This window comes from Urocitellus parryii, chromosome 1, assembly GCF_045843805.1.
Source record: "Urocitellus parryii isolate mUroPar1 chromosome 1, mUroPar1.hap1, whole genome shotgun sequence".
Taxonomy (NCBI): domain Eukaryota; kingdom Metazoa; phylum Chordata; class Mammalia; order Rodentia; family Sciuridae; genus Urocitellus; species Urocitellus parryii.
The window spans coordinates 8,085,876-8,101,438 of record NC_135531.1 but is presented as its reverse complement, the minus strand read 5'-3'; the positions used below and the strand labels follow the sequence as shown (position 1 = coordinate 8,101,438).

General features: G+C 43.2%; 1 protein-coding gene and 1 non-coding gene across 2 annotated transcripts in view; both read left to right on the top strand.

The window, feature by feature from the left end:
* Sema5a (semaphorin 5A) overlaps positions 1-15,563 on the top strand; it is a 446,744-nt gene that overhangs the window by 360,192 nt on the left and 70,989 nt on the right. Inside the window, exon 13 of the mRNA XM_026397069.2 lies at positions 9,093-9,210. Coding sequence (XP_026252854.2) covers positions 9,093-9,210 — 118 coding nt within the window. The remainder of the gene's footprint in view (positions 1-9,092; positions 9,211-15,563) is intronic.
* LOC113188670 (U6 spliceosomal RNA) lies at positions 7,785-7,889 on the top strand. The gene has a single exon (XR_003301571.1). It is a non-coding gene; the product is annotated as a U6 spliceosomal RNA (small nuclear RNA).

Sequence of the window (15,563 nt, the reverse complement as noted above, 5' to 3'; positions counted from 1 at the left end):
AGTCCCGTCCACTGATTTCTTAAGCTGTTTTAGTCAGTATTTTTTTCCTCTGTTGAGTCCAAAAGACCTGACTAGAACAATCTGAGGAGAAAATGTTATCTGGGAGCTCACGGTTTCAGAGGTCTTAGACCATAGACAGCCGACTCCATTCCTCAGGGCCTGAGGTGAGACAGGACAGCACTGAGGAAAACTGTGGGGGAGGAAAGCAGCTGGGAATGGCACCAGGAAGCAGAGCAGTCTGCTCTACAAGGACAAAATGTATACCCGAGTCACACCCCCAGGGACCCGCCTCCCCCAGCCACATGCCACCTGCCTAGGTCACCACCCAGTTAGTCCCTCTCAGAGGATTGGTATCTGATTATGTTAAGACTCTTGCCAGTCATCTCACCTCTGAACTCGCTTGCTTGGTCTCACACAGGAGCTTGCGGGGACACCTCACATCCAGACCCTAACAGCTGTATCTGAGTGCTGACTAGTGTCCTGACCCTCAGTTTCCAACAGTAGGGGAACTGATCGTCACATCAGGTCACACATGCTCGATGGATTGTTCCTTCAGTAGGTTACTCCAAAGCCATTAAGTGGTGACTACGAAGACATCCTAGGACCCGGCCGTAATGAGGAAAAAGAGGTGCCCATAGGTGTGCACCTCAAGACTGTTTAAAAAATGGGAAAAGTGGCAACCTGCCTGGCTGTTCAGGTTCCCGGACCTGGGGATGAGGGGATGCAGAAGAGACAAAGAGACACACAAACAGAAAAAGCCAGGACCCAATGGTTCACCAACAATCCTGTAGGGAAGCAGGGACCCACAAGAAGCCCAGCACGTTGATTATACAGACACAAACACCAAAAGGATTTATTGTGGGAAAGTTTCTTCAAGTAAGCAGAACCAAGGTCCTGAGTACCAGCCACCTGATTATGATTCCCAGCTTCACCCATAACTTTCTACCCCCAGCAGCTGGCATCTGAACCTCAAGGTCAAGAACTGGATAGCTCCGTGGCTGGCAGAGGACCTCCGATTGAACAGGGTGTCGCCATCGCAACTAGGCAGTCTCCAATCCATGCCTTGACCCCAAGAGTTCCCAAGAGAGGCATCGCCTCTGTCACGGGACAGGAATGAGCGAGATCTCAACTGAGAACCGAGAAGCTGGGGCATGGCCCTCCCAGGCCTGGAATCAGGAGAGCCAGGCCGGTGTGGGGGCCTGAGGGGTCTTGCTAAAGAGCAGAGTATCAAATCATAAACGCAGAGTCCCTGAGGTCAATTACAAAACTTTAAAAAGTCTCAGGAAGTAAAGAAGTTTACGCCTCCTCAGTTTCCAGGGTAAACCCCTCTGGAAGTGATACCAAGGTACACTTTGATCCCTGTGGATGATAAAAGCAGACAACACAGGGCCATCAAGGAGGGAAGCCACTGCAGATGGCAACCACCTTCTGCACTCCCAGCCTCCCACTGCACCCCTGGGTGTGGGTGGAATCCTTTCTTCTCCTCTGTCATATTTTAATGGAATCACATTCTTGTTAAAATGTGGGATAAGCTGCTAGAGCAAGAAGGTGTACTCAAATATCCCATAGGAGGGGCTCCTAGCTTTCCTTAGTGGTGCCTTTGCCCACCAACAGGCTTGGGTTCCTCTTTCTGCTGGGTTTTGAAGACAGTGTGTTCCTGATCCCTTAATGGCAATCCGAGCTCTAAACTATTGGTTGGATAAAGTTTGAAAACTGGTGTGACTAGCTGTTTTATTTCAGTTGAGAAACAACCAATGATCTCACAGTGAAAGGGTTTCGTGGTTTCATATCTACTCCCCAGGCTTCCTGCATTTGTTATAGCTCTGTCCACATCTCCATGGGAAAGCTGGGCTGCCACTCTGCATGGCACCAGAATCCTACGCCTGAGTTAACCTAAGCAGCAGCACCCCAGTCTCTCTTAACGTTTTTATGGGCATAATTCCATGAATTAATAAATCATGAGAAAACAACCATTCACCTGTTTGAATGTGTTTACAAAACTTTTCTGCATATGGAAAGATAATAAGTTTTGGCTTCAGGTGCATCCTGGATGGGTACTAGCCCAGGTGTGTGATGTGAGCTACTGACTCAGGGTCTCCGAGTGTCTTTCCCCAGTCTGTGGTGCATGTGAGTGAGAGTACAGAACAGTGCAGACAGGAGGAACCCAGGAAGGCTGCTCCTTTCCTGCCTGACTTTCACAGGGGCGTCTCGTGGTTCCTTCGGAGCTGTCATTGACTGTGGTCCTTTTCACTCCACACTCTTGATGAAGGTTGGGCTCAAATCCCCCTCTGTGCCAGATGTAAGCCAAAATCAAACACAAAATCTAAAACTGAAATAGAACAAAACAGAAACAAAACATAAGACACAATTTTTTTAAAAAAGCACGTGCTGGCCCTCTTTGCCTAGGTACACCACCACTGCTGGACCAAACCAAAGGCCCACTGACCTGTCAAGAGTTGGCTCTTCTGCCTTTAAAGAACTCCCAGCTCTCTGAGAAGTGCTGGGACCACCGGGGTGGGATTCTGGGCTGTGTGTGACACTGTTCACCAGACTCTTGTTTGCCTAGGCAAATGAATTTCCCAACAGTTGGTGAGACTCTGCTGTAATCCCGTTCTGGGTCTGGGTGAGTGACGTCAGCACCTCATCCAGGTGGCCAGACACCTGTCAGTGGGCCTTGAGTGTCTCCCACTTCAGGTCAACGTGTGCATCCATACCAGAGGGGCTGAGAGGCAGGCACCGATGGAGCTGGGCAGTCCAGGTGTGAGGACGGCCAAGGGCGCACCTGTGCCACCGTCACTGGGTGGGGCTGGCTATCAGATTCCGCTGAGACGTGAGGACGCTCTTCCCTTGGCACAGGCTGTGATCCAGGGAGGATTCTTCCTCTTGAGCCTCATCTGCTCTATTGTGAGTTGGTTGAATATAAGGGAACGGATTTCTTTTCTCTGGACTTATTTTCCTTTGAGATTTTATGTAAAGGTTAAAACCTATCACTTGACCCCTTTTGCCCTCTGCAGATGTGACTGTTGGCCCTTACCCTCTCTCACAGAGGGTTTCTCTGGAGGAACGTAATGGGGTAAAGAAGAAGTGGTTCTTCCTTGTTAGCCTTGACTGGCTGGGGAAGAGAGGCCACCAGAGAATGGACTTAGAGGTGCTCTGCTTGTCTCCATTTCCTACAGTAGAGAACACAGAACTCCAAAGCGGGTCCCTCTCCACTTTCATTCTCGAGCACTTGGACGCGACTTCTTCTGCCCATCATGCCCGGGGATCTACTTCCACACCTCTGGGTAGGGAAGGCTGGTCCTGGGCCGTTGATCCTCCCCTGTGAACCCTTTGTCCTGATTTTGGGCCAGAGATGAGGCTGCCTCTCTTGGAGAGCTTCCTTTTAGGGGCAGTCTTGGCCTTTCCAGAAAGAGTTGAACTTCAGAGTGAAGTTCCCCATGTCGGAGGCCCCCGGGGAGGCTGAGGCAGGCAGCTGGGGACCCCGTGCAGGATGACGGGTGAAGCAGGCGGTCTGCAAGTCAGAAGCTAGAGCTGGTGTCCCAGGCTGAGTGCAGCTCCCAGATTCCAGAAGGCCCTTGGGATTTGCTTGTTTCACCTGTTTACTTTGTTTCCTCTATCTTTTAAAATTATCACTTTTTCCTAAAATATTCACTGTGAAATTTATGCTAACCAGATTTTTAAATTATTTTTTATTTGTTTTTTTTCTACTTTTAAAATTCTATTTACATATATTCAGTGCGTATATGAATGGGGTTCAGTGTGATATTTCAGTAAGTGTGGACAGTGCTCTGATGGAACCCAGCCTCCCTGAAGCCCCTCTCCCTGGCCTTCTTTTCAACCTCTAGTGCTCACTGTCCCATAATCAGTTGACTTTTGTATTCAGCCTCACCTATGAGAGGGGACATATGGCACTTGTCTGTGTCTGTCTTATTCCACCTAATACAGTGCTCTTCAGTTCCATCCATTTTGCTTCAGGTAGCAGGATTCCATTCTTCTTTATGGCTAAATAGTATGCCCTTGTGTTCATACACCACATTTTCTTAATGCATTCATTCTTTGATGGCCCCGAAGTTTGATTACACATACTAATTGTTGAGAATAATGCAATAATAAACATAGGCAAGCAGGTATGCCTTTGGCATGCTGATCTCATTTCCTCTGAATATATTTATTCAGAATATATTTATACAGAAGTGCTATAGCTGGGTCATACAGTAGATCGATTTTTAGTTTACATTAGTTCAATTTAATATTAAAACAAATTTAAATTTGAAAAATTGTCATTATGTGTATCACTGTTATTTATGGCAAGACAATGGTAAATAGTTTTTAATACTTTAAAAGTACTGAAATTCACTACATGATATCTGCAGTCCTATTTATTGCAACACTATTCAAAAAAGCTTAGAAAATGAAATGACCTAAGTGCTCATCAATTAAAGAATGGACAAAGAAAATGTGATACATATATACAGTGGAATACTATCCAGCTATGAAAAAAGGATGAAACTCAGGACAATGTGAATAGGACTAGAGATCATTATGCTAGTGAAAAGTGAAAAAGTAAGCACCACAGGATCTGACTCATACGTGAATCTAAAGATGTTTATCTCTTAGAAGTTGAGAGAGGGAGCCGGGGACGGGGAAAGGTGGACTAAGGGCTACCAAGTTACCATTAGATGGTAGTAAAGCCTGTGTGCTGCTGCACAGCTAGTGAGCATGGGTAACAGTAATGAATGTGATTTCAAAAAGCTAGAAGGAAGGATTTTAAAAGTTTTCAATACAAACAAGTGGTGAATATTGGAGGAGATAGACATGTTTAATCTGATTTAAACACTTCCCAATTATACATGTATTGAACTTCATATTATCCCAGTAATATGTGTAATTTAAACTAAATATGAATACTTTTATAAAATTAAGGCCCGTCTCTAAGAACATTTAACTCTAAAACATAGTCTCCATAAATGAGTTTTCAAAATTAAACCTTTGGATTCCGACTGACATTGTTCTCTGAATTCAGATTCTTTCAAATACCTGGGCAATATATAAAATGAGAATAATGTAAGGTTATTTGCAAATTAATGAAATATTTTTGAATATTGACAAAATATAATTTATATAGTCATTAGATACAAAGTAAAACTATTATATATGTAACAATGGAAAATGGTTGAATCGAGCTAGTATTTTTATTAAAACTATTCATCACACAAGGAAAAATACTTTCAAAGTAGCATAAAGAAAGTCCCCTTCATAATGGCGACACTTATCGGAAACTTGTGGTTTTCCATGTGGTCTAATTGAGAGACCCAGCTTCCAAAACGAATAATGCATGAAGATTGGGTTTTCTTCAAGTACAATTTAGAATCAAGGGAGAGCCCCTCTGAATTTCGCCACGGTGTGAAATATTTTAGATGAGGAGACTGTGTTGATCTCTACATGGTGTTTGCACTGAGCATGCGTTTGTGCCTGGACAGAGGACTTATTGTTTTAAGGGGGAAGTGGAATATTAGGATCCTGCAGAATTAGAGGAAGAGAGTGTGTGGTTTCTGGAGGACCCTGATGGGAAAGCTTGTGCTCCTTCCCTGGGACTCGGTGGCCTTGTTTCAGTCTCCAGGCAGCTTTGCGGGGGGAGGCCTGGAGAAAGGCAGGAGTCTCTAGAATGTTCCCCCAGAACGCTTCTCCAAGTGCAGCGTTGCCATATCTACCCACCAACTTAAAGATGAGATTGCACACAGGGCCATCCTACAGGGGACAGCTGTATGTGCACAGGTACTGAGGGAGGATTTGCTGACTTCCATCCTTAGTACCATGATCAGGAATGCACCCTCCTCTTGTCCTGTGTAGTTATGATGCTTTGTTCTCATGTCCCTAGGCCCAGGGGAAGATGTTACTAAATCATTTGTATTTCTTAAAATCAAGAAATTTTGGTAGATTTTAATATAAAATCTGTTTTATATAATAGAAATACAGGTAGATTCTATTCAATGGCACTGATTATAGAATATATTTTAATTAACTTATTAGAAATCATAACTCCAAAATTTAAAAAAAACTAGACACTTTAAGAAGCAGATGTTCACATCTCTGTAATAAATTTCTATGTTAAACAGATGGTGTCTCGATTTGATAGAAAAGGAAAAAATAAGTCATTTTTGCATCCTTATGCCTGACTCTGCTTGTGTTGGAGGAAAGTTTTAAGAAGTTTACACTGAAAATATCTATGTATGGTTGTGTTTTTCTTTTCTTTTTCTTGAGGATGGGAGGAAAACAGAGCTACAGAAATATACTTCACAAGATCAAAAACAGAGGCAAATGAAATGATGTGATGGAAGAATCAAAAGGACCCAGGGGCAATGATTCTATACTTTGTCAGTGGGAAGATCTTTCTAAACATAGCACACAGAATCTAGGAGACAGAAAGGAAAATGTTCACCCATTTTACTTATAAAAGAAATTTTATAAACTTTGTAAGAAGATTTAATGACAGATAAATATTACTCACAGAGAGATAAATTTCAATATACAAGTTGTCCTTTCTGATGACCTTGAGGAAAACCAATGACCTGTAAAGACATCCAGCTGGAATTGGAGATGGAGAAAAGCTACACAGAAGGAGTGCAAATGACTGATAAGTGCACATGCATGTGCTGTGTCCTAAGTAACTCACACCTTAAAGAAAACAGACCACTGGGAGATTCTGTTGGCTCCTTTACCAGAAAGAGGTAAATTCTAAAATATAACAATACTTTTAGAAGAGGTGAAAGAAGCACCTCCATATTGATGGTTAGTGCAGAATTACTACAAATACCTAGAATTTTTAGCTCATCATCCCCTCCTACAGGACTTAATCACAGAGATAACCTGTCCCAAATGAACACTGTAGCCTTGCTTTTTAAAGGAGAAATTTAAGTCAGTGTTGGTTACTAAAAGAATGAGGTGGAGCTGTATTTATTGACAAGAATAATGTCGTGATAGATCACTGGGTAGAGACAGCAAACCATGATCAGTGTGTGTGTGATCACATGCGTGCACATTGTCTGTAACAATATAAATCATACCACTGCACACAAACACTAGTAACAAGATATTACATGTTATTAGATTTCTCCTTTAAAAAGCAAGGCTACAGTATTCATTCGGGACAGGTTATCTCTGTGATTAAGTCCTGTAGGAGGGCCTGATGAGCTAAAAGTTCTAAGTATTTGTAGTAATTCTGCATTAAACATCAACATGGAGGTGCTTCTTTCACCTCTTCTAAAAATATTGTGATATTTTAGAATTTACCTCTCTCTGGTAAAGGATCCAACAGAATCTCCCAGTGGTGTGTTTTCTTTAAGGTGTGAGTTACTTGGGACACAGAGCTATGTGCATACAAGCATGCTCACCGAGGCATGGAGAAGTATCTCCAGCATATTTACATTAACGTGAGCAGTGCTTCCCCTTGGTGAAAAGCTTCCAGGTTGGCCTTTATAATAGTCTGGCTTGAGTTTTTTAATGAAAGTAATAAATGCACATGGCAGAGTCCGGGGGTTACTGTGACAGGAGGTTGTTAGGACCCCTTTGCACCCTCCCTTATCCCTACTGCTGGAAAAAGCCCTTGTAACCCTTTCTGTCTGAACTTCTTGGGTGGTTTATAAATAATCATTGCATAATAACTTAGTAAAGCATAGTTTTCAACCCCCATCTCTCCATGTCTCCTCTGTAAATGTACGTTCTCATGGTGTGATTCTGAAGTTGGTTTTGCCCTGTTTCGAGTCTTTGTCTTAAAAAGGGCACAGGTGCTCACCATGCAGAACAGGTGCTGAACAGTAATGAGGCAGAGAAGATGAGCACGGCCCCTGAGCAAGCATAACGTGCAAGTTCAGGAAGCGTGACTCATTTGTTCGTTCCCAAATTAAAAAGCTGGGTTTTCTTTCTCTAAGAATAAAAGAAAGAAAAGAATTGTAATACAAAAGGAAATGGAAGGGAATGCTGTGTCTAATCGAGGTGCTGTGTTCAGAAGGTTGCTGTGTGGTTTAAATGACCCGGTCCCCAGAGCAGTGCCTTACTTAGGATTGCCATGTTCCATGTGCTGTGGCTGCCTTGCGTTATTCTCATCAGCAACTTGATACTTATACCACCTCCCTGCCTGCTGCTTGATGGTTGAGCTGTGACTTTTGGCCCTGCTTTGGGTGGCCTGGTAGTCCTATGAAGTCCTCCCTTGCTCTAAGTGGCGTCCTCACCCTGTGACAAGGACAGTAGGCCTGTGGCTGGCTTCACTTCCCTGTGTTTTTTTGGCTTCTCACAGTGATCCTTGTTTCTTTCCCATCCCCCCAATTTACCTCTTTTGTATTTGTAATGCAGAGGACCTGATCCTCATCTAATAATCCATGTTGTATATAAAATATTCACCATCTGCCACTTGTGATGTAATATGGTGGATATTATAGATGCAGCTATGTGTATGCAAGTTTGAATATATGTTACGGTACACCAAAGGAAGATATCCCTATTGCATTGAATTTCAACTAACTGCATTGAAGCATTTTAGATGTTCATGCTTTTCCTTGGGGCAGTTTCTCAAATTGTCTCTGCCTCAGTTATCTAATCCGTAAAGTGGCAATGGCATTTATGATGGCTGTGATGCTGTTGCTGGTTGTGATGACAAAGGTAAAGAGGGATACTTGGACTTGCTTGTTCGAGACAAGTGTCCAGGTAATATAGTGGTTTTCTTGGAGTTCATACATTTGTGTGTGTTCAATCAATGGTGCCTATTATGAAGGAGATGCTAATGATGATCACGGTGGCAGTGGTGGTACTGATGGTGACTATAACTGTTTTGTCTTTGAGCACAGGAAAATTTTAACTTTAGCTCAGCTCATGACATCAAAATTCTCTTGTTAGTGTGGACTCATCTGTCGAGTATGCTGGATAAAACATGCACATTTCTATCAAAATAAGTGATGTGTTACTAGATACTAGAATGTACAGGTAGCTATGTTGTGCAGACTAAATGCTCACTGGTGCTCATAGATGTCTCTGTGCCTGCTCCTGAGGGACAGGCTAGGCAACGCTGCCCCTGTGCTGACCCTTTGCTGTGTTTCCAGCACCTGCATTGGCGCCCAGGACCCTTACTGCGGCTGGGACGTGGTGATGAAGAAATGCACGAGCCTGGAGGAGAGTCTGAGCATGACCCAGTGGGAGCAGAGCCTCTCCGCCTGCCCGGTACGTGCCCAGCCATCCAGCCCCAGGAAGCACTGCCTGAGAAGCCTGGCCCCCTGACCACCCACCCACACTCCCCACGTGTCCACACCCCTCAGGTGGGAACTATCCTTGCAAATCCAGTGTGTGTTTTCTGAACTCTCTCAGTTCTTAGCTTGTGGGAAGAACATATGGATTCTGTCACATGCTTTTTGCTTGCAAATGTCTTACGATACTATCATGGATCATAGTGTCGCTGAATCTTGGAATTTTCCCCTGCAGTGTGGAATGGACTCTTCTGCCCCTTGTAGCACTAATAAAATGGGAGCTTCCACACCAGGACATTTCCCTCAGGGACGGTAATTTCAGAAATCAACATCAGCGAGGATTTGAAAAGAGTAAACTAAAGGATATTACTTTGACCCCATGTGGAGCCAACTAGTAGAAATTGCTCTAGGTCACGGGAAGGCCTGGGAGAAGCAACCGCGTGTGCATTCCCATGCTGAACCCTGAGGGATAAGGAGAAACATGCCTGCATTTACAGCCAGACCATGAATCCAAGAAAAGCAAACTCCTCTGTTCCCTTTGCTCATCTGTTTGGTTCAGGTCCTCACTTGTAGGAACTTCTTTTTCTTTCCCCCTTTCCTTTGGAATTCTTCACCCAGTCATCTCAAATTCACTTTTCTGTTCTCATACAACAAGAGCAGGTGCTATTAGCTTCCATGTCTTTGAAAAGCTACAAAGTCTCTCTGCCATCATATAACTGCAGGTCTCTGCATGTCAGTTCTGATGGGACAGGGATGGGAAGGCAAGTGGCACATTGGTTGTGCGAGCCTTTGCTGTCCCCCAATCCAGCAGAACCCCAGACACATCTGAGCAGTTGCTCTGCTTCCCATCAGGCACCAGCCCTCTCCACCGTCTGAACCCTGTGCTCCTGCAGCCCATGCCTCAGCCTGAAGGTCAGGAAATGGGGCCACCAAAGGGAAGAAGGCTACGGAAGCCAGCATCCTTCCCCAGATGTGGGCATGGGGTCAGGTGGCCTTCCTGCAAAGGGTCGTGTTGGTCTGTGCTGCCACCCCTAGGCTCTGACAGCTCCCAAAGAGGTTAAGCTGTTGGCATCTTTCATTATGTTGTTCCAGGTCTTTGATTTTATAAGGAAACTTTCCTGCCATAACTCTTGAAAATGGCTAGAAAAATGCCAGTGTTAGCGCTAAGTCCCCTCTGCCTCGGAACAACACTAAGAGCACAAAGGTGTCACCTTAAATTCTTTGCAGAAGGTAAACACATAATGTGTACTATCTGAGATATAGCTCCCAAGTGCAGACATGTCCTTCAGAACATCTTCTTGTCGGTCTTTGACTTTGCATCTTTGACGATAGAAAAGAAAGAGATGATAACTGCAGTTCTCCTTAAGCAATAACACTCTGGCCTCAGGCCTGTGCTTATTCCAGCGAGTATTCAAGATGTGCTGATTACGTAATGGGAAACTCACACTCGTGCCCTTGGTTTATAGCAAATGTGTGTCTTGGCTCTTTTACAGCAAAAAAGAAAAAAATAGAAAGATCCAGTATTTCAGTGACTTGAGAGTTGTTATTAGAGTTGTTTCTTGTTTATGAGAGGACAGCTTCCAGTAAAGACAGATGGACTTGCCCTGGTGCTTTGCACACAGAGCTGAAGTGTTTCCTGACTGAGGGCCACAGAACACTTGTAGCAAGATCGAACTTCTGATGCGAGGAGGTGATTTCACTACACCCAACCAGTTTCCTATCCTCTTACTCAGTGGACTTTGTAACATATCAAGATATGCTTTGGATAGTTGAAAACATGCAAAGAAGCCAACAGTAGGAAATAAATTATGTTGTTTGGGCAAAAAAAACTGATAAATAAATAAACAATTTTTTAATTTATATATGCTGCCATATAGAAAATAAAAAGTACTATCTATCTTATTATTCTGATTATTGGTTGTAATAATGATACTAGCTCATAAATAATAAGTAAATACTCTTTATTCATCATTGTCTAATAATCTTTTACAAAAGGGTAAGTTAGGTGAAAATTGTTGGCATCAGTGTAGATAGTAGATATTTTTGAAAGTCATTAAAAATTTTGTTCCAGGCTAATTTTTTACTGAAATGGAAGAAAGACCTTATTTACTGGCTAACACTACTATATTCTTCATTTCTGCCTTGCCATTGGTTGCGAAGTGTACCATTGCTTTCTATGTTACAAACTCGCATGGATTGTAAGACGTAGGCTAATTTCAGAGTTAAAATATAAAACAAACAAACAAACAAACAGAAACAAAACAAAGCAAAAAATGTATTGTCAGCTAATACTTTACTTTTCTTTATCTACTTGTATATACATGAATATAAATATCTATCCAAAGGAAATATCACTTTATAGCTGAGGTTCTGACCGAGAACAAGCATTTTCTATCCTGAAGGAAAGGGAGCAGACCCTGCTGCATTAAGCACAGTGGTTGGCAGGTGTGTCCTATGCCAATGTCAGGCCCTCTTGTGTGAACCTACCCAGTAAATCTGCAATATCCCTAGTCCAATATACAGCACCATTGAGCTCCCCAAAGTGAATCTCCCCGTCATATCTGATAGGGTGGCTGCGATCTATGGCTATGTTTGTTCAGTTGTTCTGCTTTAAGAGAACACCTAAACCTGGTGGTTGAGAAAGCACAGAAATCCACTTCTCATGCTTCTGGAGGCTGGGAAGTCCAAGACAATACACAGCATTTGCTTTGGTTAGGGCTTCTTGCTGTGCTCTTACCTGGGGGAAGAGGAAGGCCAAGAGAGTACCAGTCCCCTCTCTCAGGCCCCTATAAGGGAGAGAGGAGACTTCATGGATTGATTAGAGGCCACCCTTCAGTGCTATTGCATTAGGAACACTCTCGTTTTGGAGTGACACATTCAAATCACAGATTATTTACATCCTCTGCTCCCCTGAGTTCAGGATTGAGAGGGGACCCCAAGAAACCCCAGGGTCATAGAGAATTATGGGGACCTATATTCTACCAAAAGAGCCCTATGTGACCTGTTTATGGGTTTGTGTAGTCCAGAATTCAGGACACTGGTTGGCTGACATGTTGAAGAGCATTCTGTTTGCTCACAAAATTGTAATGTAAAACATGACTATCAGTTTAAGGGATCTGAAGTACTTGAGGGAGATCTAAATTGGTCTATCTAGATTGATAAGAATAATGTATATGTTCTGCGTAGCTTCTCATACTGCCTAACAAGGGTAAAAGGGTCTTCAGAATCTACCTGGGCCTTATTTATACATAAACACCACCCACATCCTCTGGGGGAATGGAATTACCAGTATTCTGTACCACAGCATGTGGTGAGTTCCTGTTCCACAATATATTCTGCAACAGCTGTCAAAATGCATGACCAGATGGACACCTACGGGTCTCCACCCTATCTGTGGCAAAAGGTACAAGAAAATCTGAAAATAAATAAAGGAAGGACTACTGATTTTGAAAATATATCCAAATAGAAATTATAAAACTTTAATTTAGTCATAAGAGGATAAAGGTTTTGGTATAGTAAAAATCTAAAGGGGTACTGGCAGGGAACTCTGTACCCACCAAATATATCTACACCTTGGTGAGTTGAGAATGAATCATTTGAACATTAATGATGAATCAAACATAGGATTATAGGTCATGCTTAACAAAAATTGGATCTTCCTTATTTAGCAATTCCTGGGTGAAGGGGAATTAGCTATTGCACCATGAGGAGTGTATGATGATATAAATTTTATTTCTTTGAGACTCTCACCAAGAAAGGATCTAAAGAATTGCATTACAGAATAACCTGGCTGAGATCACAGTTCTGCACTCAGCTTGTTTGTACTAATTCTCAGAACTCTTAGAGCCAGAGAGATTGAACAAATTGCTTATCCCTCCTAAGCCTCGGCTTTCTACATCAGGAGATAGACACCGGATGGGGTGCAGAGGGTGAGGTAGTTAATATGTGTACATACTAGTGCTTGGAGCATACTAAACAGATGATCCCTGGTACATGTTTTATCATAGTTTCAGATTTTATGTATAATTATATAAAGCACATACTCTAAAGAGAAAGTCACTTGAAAAAAAATCTGGAAGAAATCACAACTACAAAGAATTTATTCTGGATAATTTATTCCACTCCCCAGGGCTAGGGACCAAACCCAGGACCTTATGCATGGTGGACAAATGCTTTACCATGGAGCTATATCTCCTTCCAAATGGCTTTATTTCTTATTGTCTGTTTAAGGAAAGCTAAGAAAAAGAAGATATGAAGAAGAAAAGCTACAGAACACACCCCGTTGTTCATAGTTCTATTTTCTAGGCAGATCCTTAAAATTATAATAGAGTCAAAGCCAACACAAGTGCACGGCTTAATGCAGGGTGTAGGGTCCTCATGTACTACTCCCATGCTTCTCTGAGGATGTAAGCTCTCCTAGCTCCTAAATGTAATGGGACCAACTGCAAAGGCATTGGATTGACTGTTGCCCCTAAAGTCTGCAGCTACCCCAGCCCTGGCCAGACCTGAAGCCACATCTCTACCTTGCAGAATTGGTTCACTCTGTGCTCCCACGAATGCTGCGTCTGATGCAGTTCCCTTCCTTCCTAGTGTTTTATGAGGATCTCTGCTCTGTTCTATTGGCCTCCTCCCTCTTCATTCATTATCATTTATTTCAAATTCTTCTTCTCTCTTCCTCTGTCATCTTTATTGGTTCATTCTCTGCCCAGGCATATACTTGGAAAAGGAACAGTTTCGTAAAACCCAGTTATCTCAGGCCAGACCTAAAGGTTAAAAAAAAAAAAAAAAAGCAAACTCACAAAGAAAATCCAGGCATTGCTTCCAGGTGGGAAGCAGGAGGAGATCATTCCCTGGGCCACCTAGCCATGCTTGGAGACACTTTGAGTTGACATACTGGGGGTGAGGTACCATTGTCATCTAGTGGGAGGAGACCAGGAAGGTCACTGAAGATCAAATCATTCTACATTGCTCAGGACAGACTCCCACCACCTGGGTGTTAGTTATTCGTAGTTGTGACTAAAACATCTGACAAGGACAACCTAGAGGAGGAAAGGCTTATTGTGGCTCATGGTCCAGAGGTTCAGTCCATGGTTGGCTGGCTCCATTGCTCTGGCCTGAGATGAGGCAGAGCCACATGACAGAGGAAAGCTGTTAGCTTCTGGCCATCAGAGAGCAGAGGGGAGGCGGGGTGGGGGTGGTGAAGAGAAAAAGACGGAGTGCACAAAGTCATGCCCCTCATACTGCTACTGCTTCCTCCAGCCATGCCCCACCCGTGGATTGTTCCACCCAGCAGTCCATTCAAATTTATTAATCCATCAAATGGATTAATCCATTCACGGGGTAATAGCCTTCACAATGCGTCATTTCTCTCCTGAACATTGTTGTCTTACCACGAGCTTTCAGAGGAACATCCCAGATGCAAACCATATCACTCTGCAACAAAGAACTATCTATCTAGCCCAATGCCACTAGTGCCGATGTCCAAAAACCCTGAACTAGTGGGGAAAAGGGCCCTCCAGTATCCCTAACTACTCCTCTAGATTACTACTTGTGTAGTTGTTGACAAGTTAAAAAACTTCTTTGAATCTTAATTTTTTTCTGTAAACATAGTATAAATGGGCTGTATTCAATAGGATTGCATATGCCTAATACTAATAGAGTTCTTTGTGGGTAGGACCTAAGAGAGGACTATTTTCATCCTGCCACACATCAAGAGGTGACACTTTCAGGTCTGATTCTGCTGCCTTGTTTGGGAAGGACACTACAGGAACAGGTCTGATTCTTCAAACCTTCTCCTCTTGCTCATAAAGTGGTGATGGATGCGCTGAACATTGCCTCCTTACATGCCAGTGTCCAAATGGAAACAGAAGAGTTTCTTCCTCTTATCTGGAGGAAAATGATTTCTGGGAGCTTCTTGCAATCTGCTTTTGAGTCTCATTGGCCCCATTTGGGTCACATGTCTATTCTTAGATGTACTGTTGGCCAAGTGAGGAGCCACTGGGGGACACAGGCAGGCAGAGCCCACAGCGGGTGAATTCCCCGGGCCTTCTTCAGTTCAGAACTGCGCCTCTCACAGGGGCTTCATGCCTCCATGACATGACAGCAGCTCAACAGGGCAGCTCCTGTCCAGGCTGCAACCCTCAAATGGCAGCAGCAACCCTAACCACCCCTCGGGTCTGCAAGCTTAGTGTGTTAGTCAGCTTTATTATTATTATTATTATTATTATTATTATTTATATATGACAGTGAATGCATTACAACTCTTATTACACATATAGAGCTCAATTTTTCATATCTCTGGTTGTATACTTAGTATACTTACACCAATTT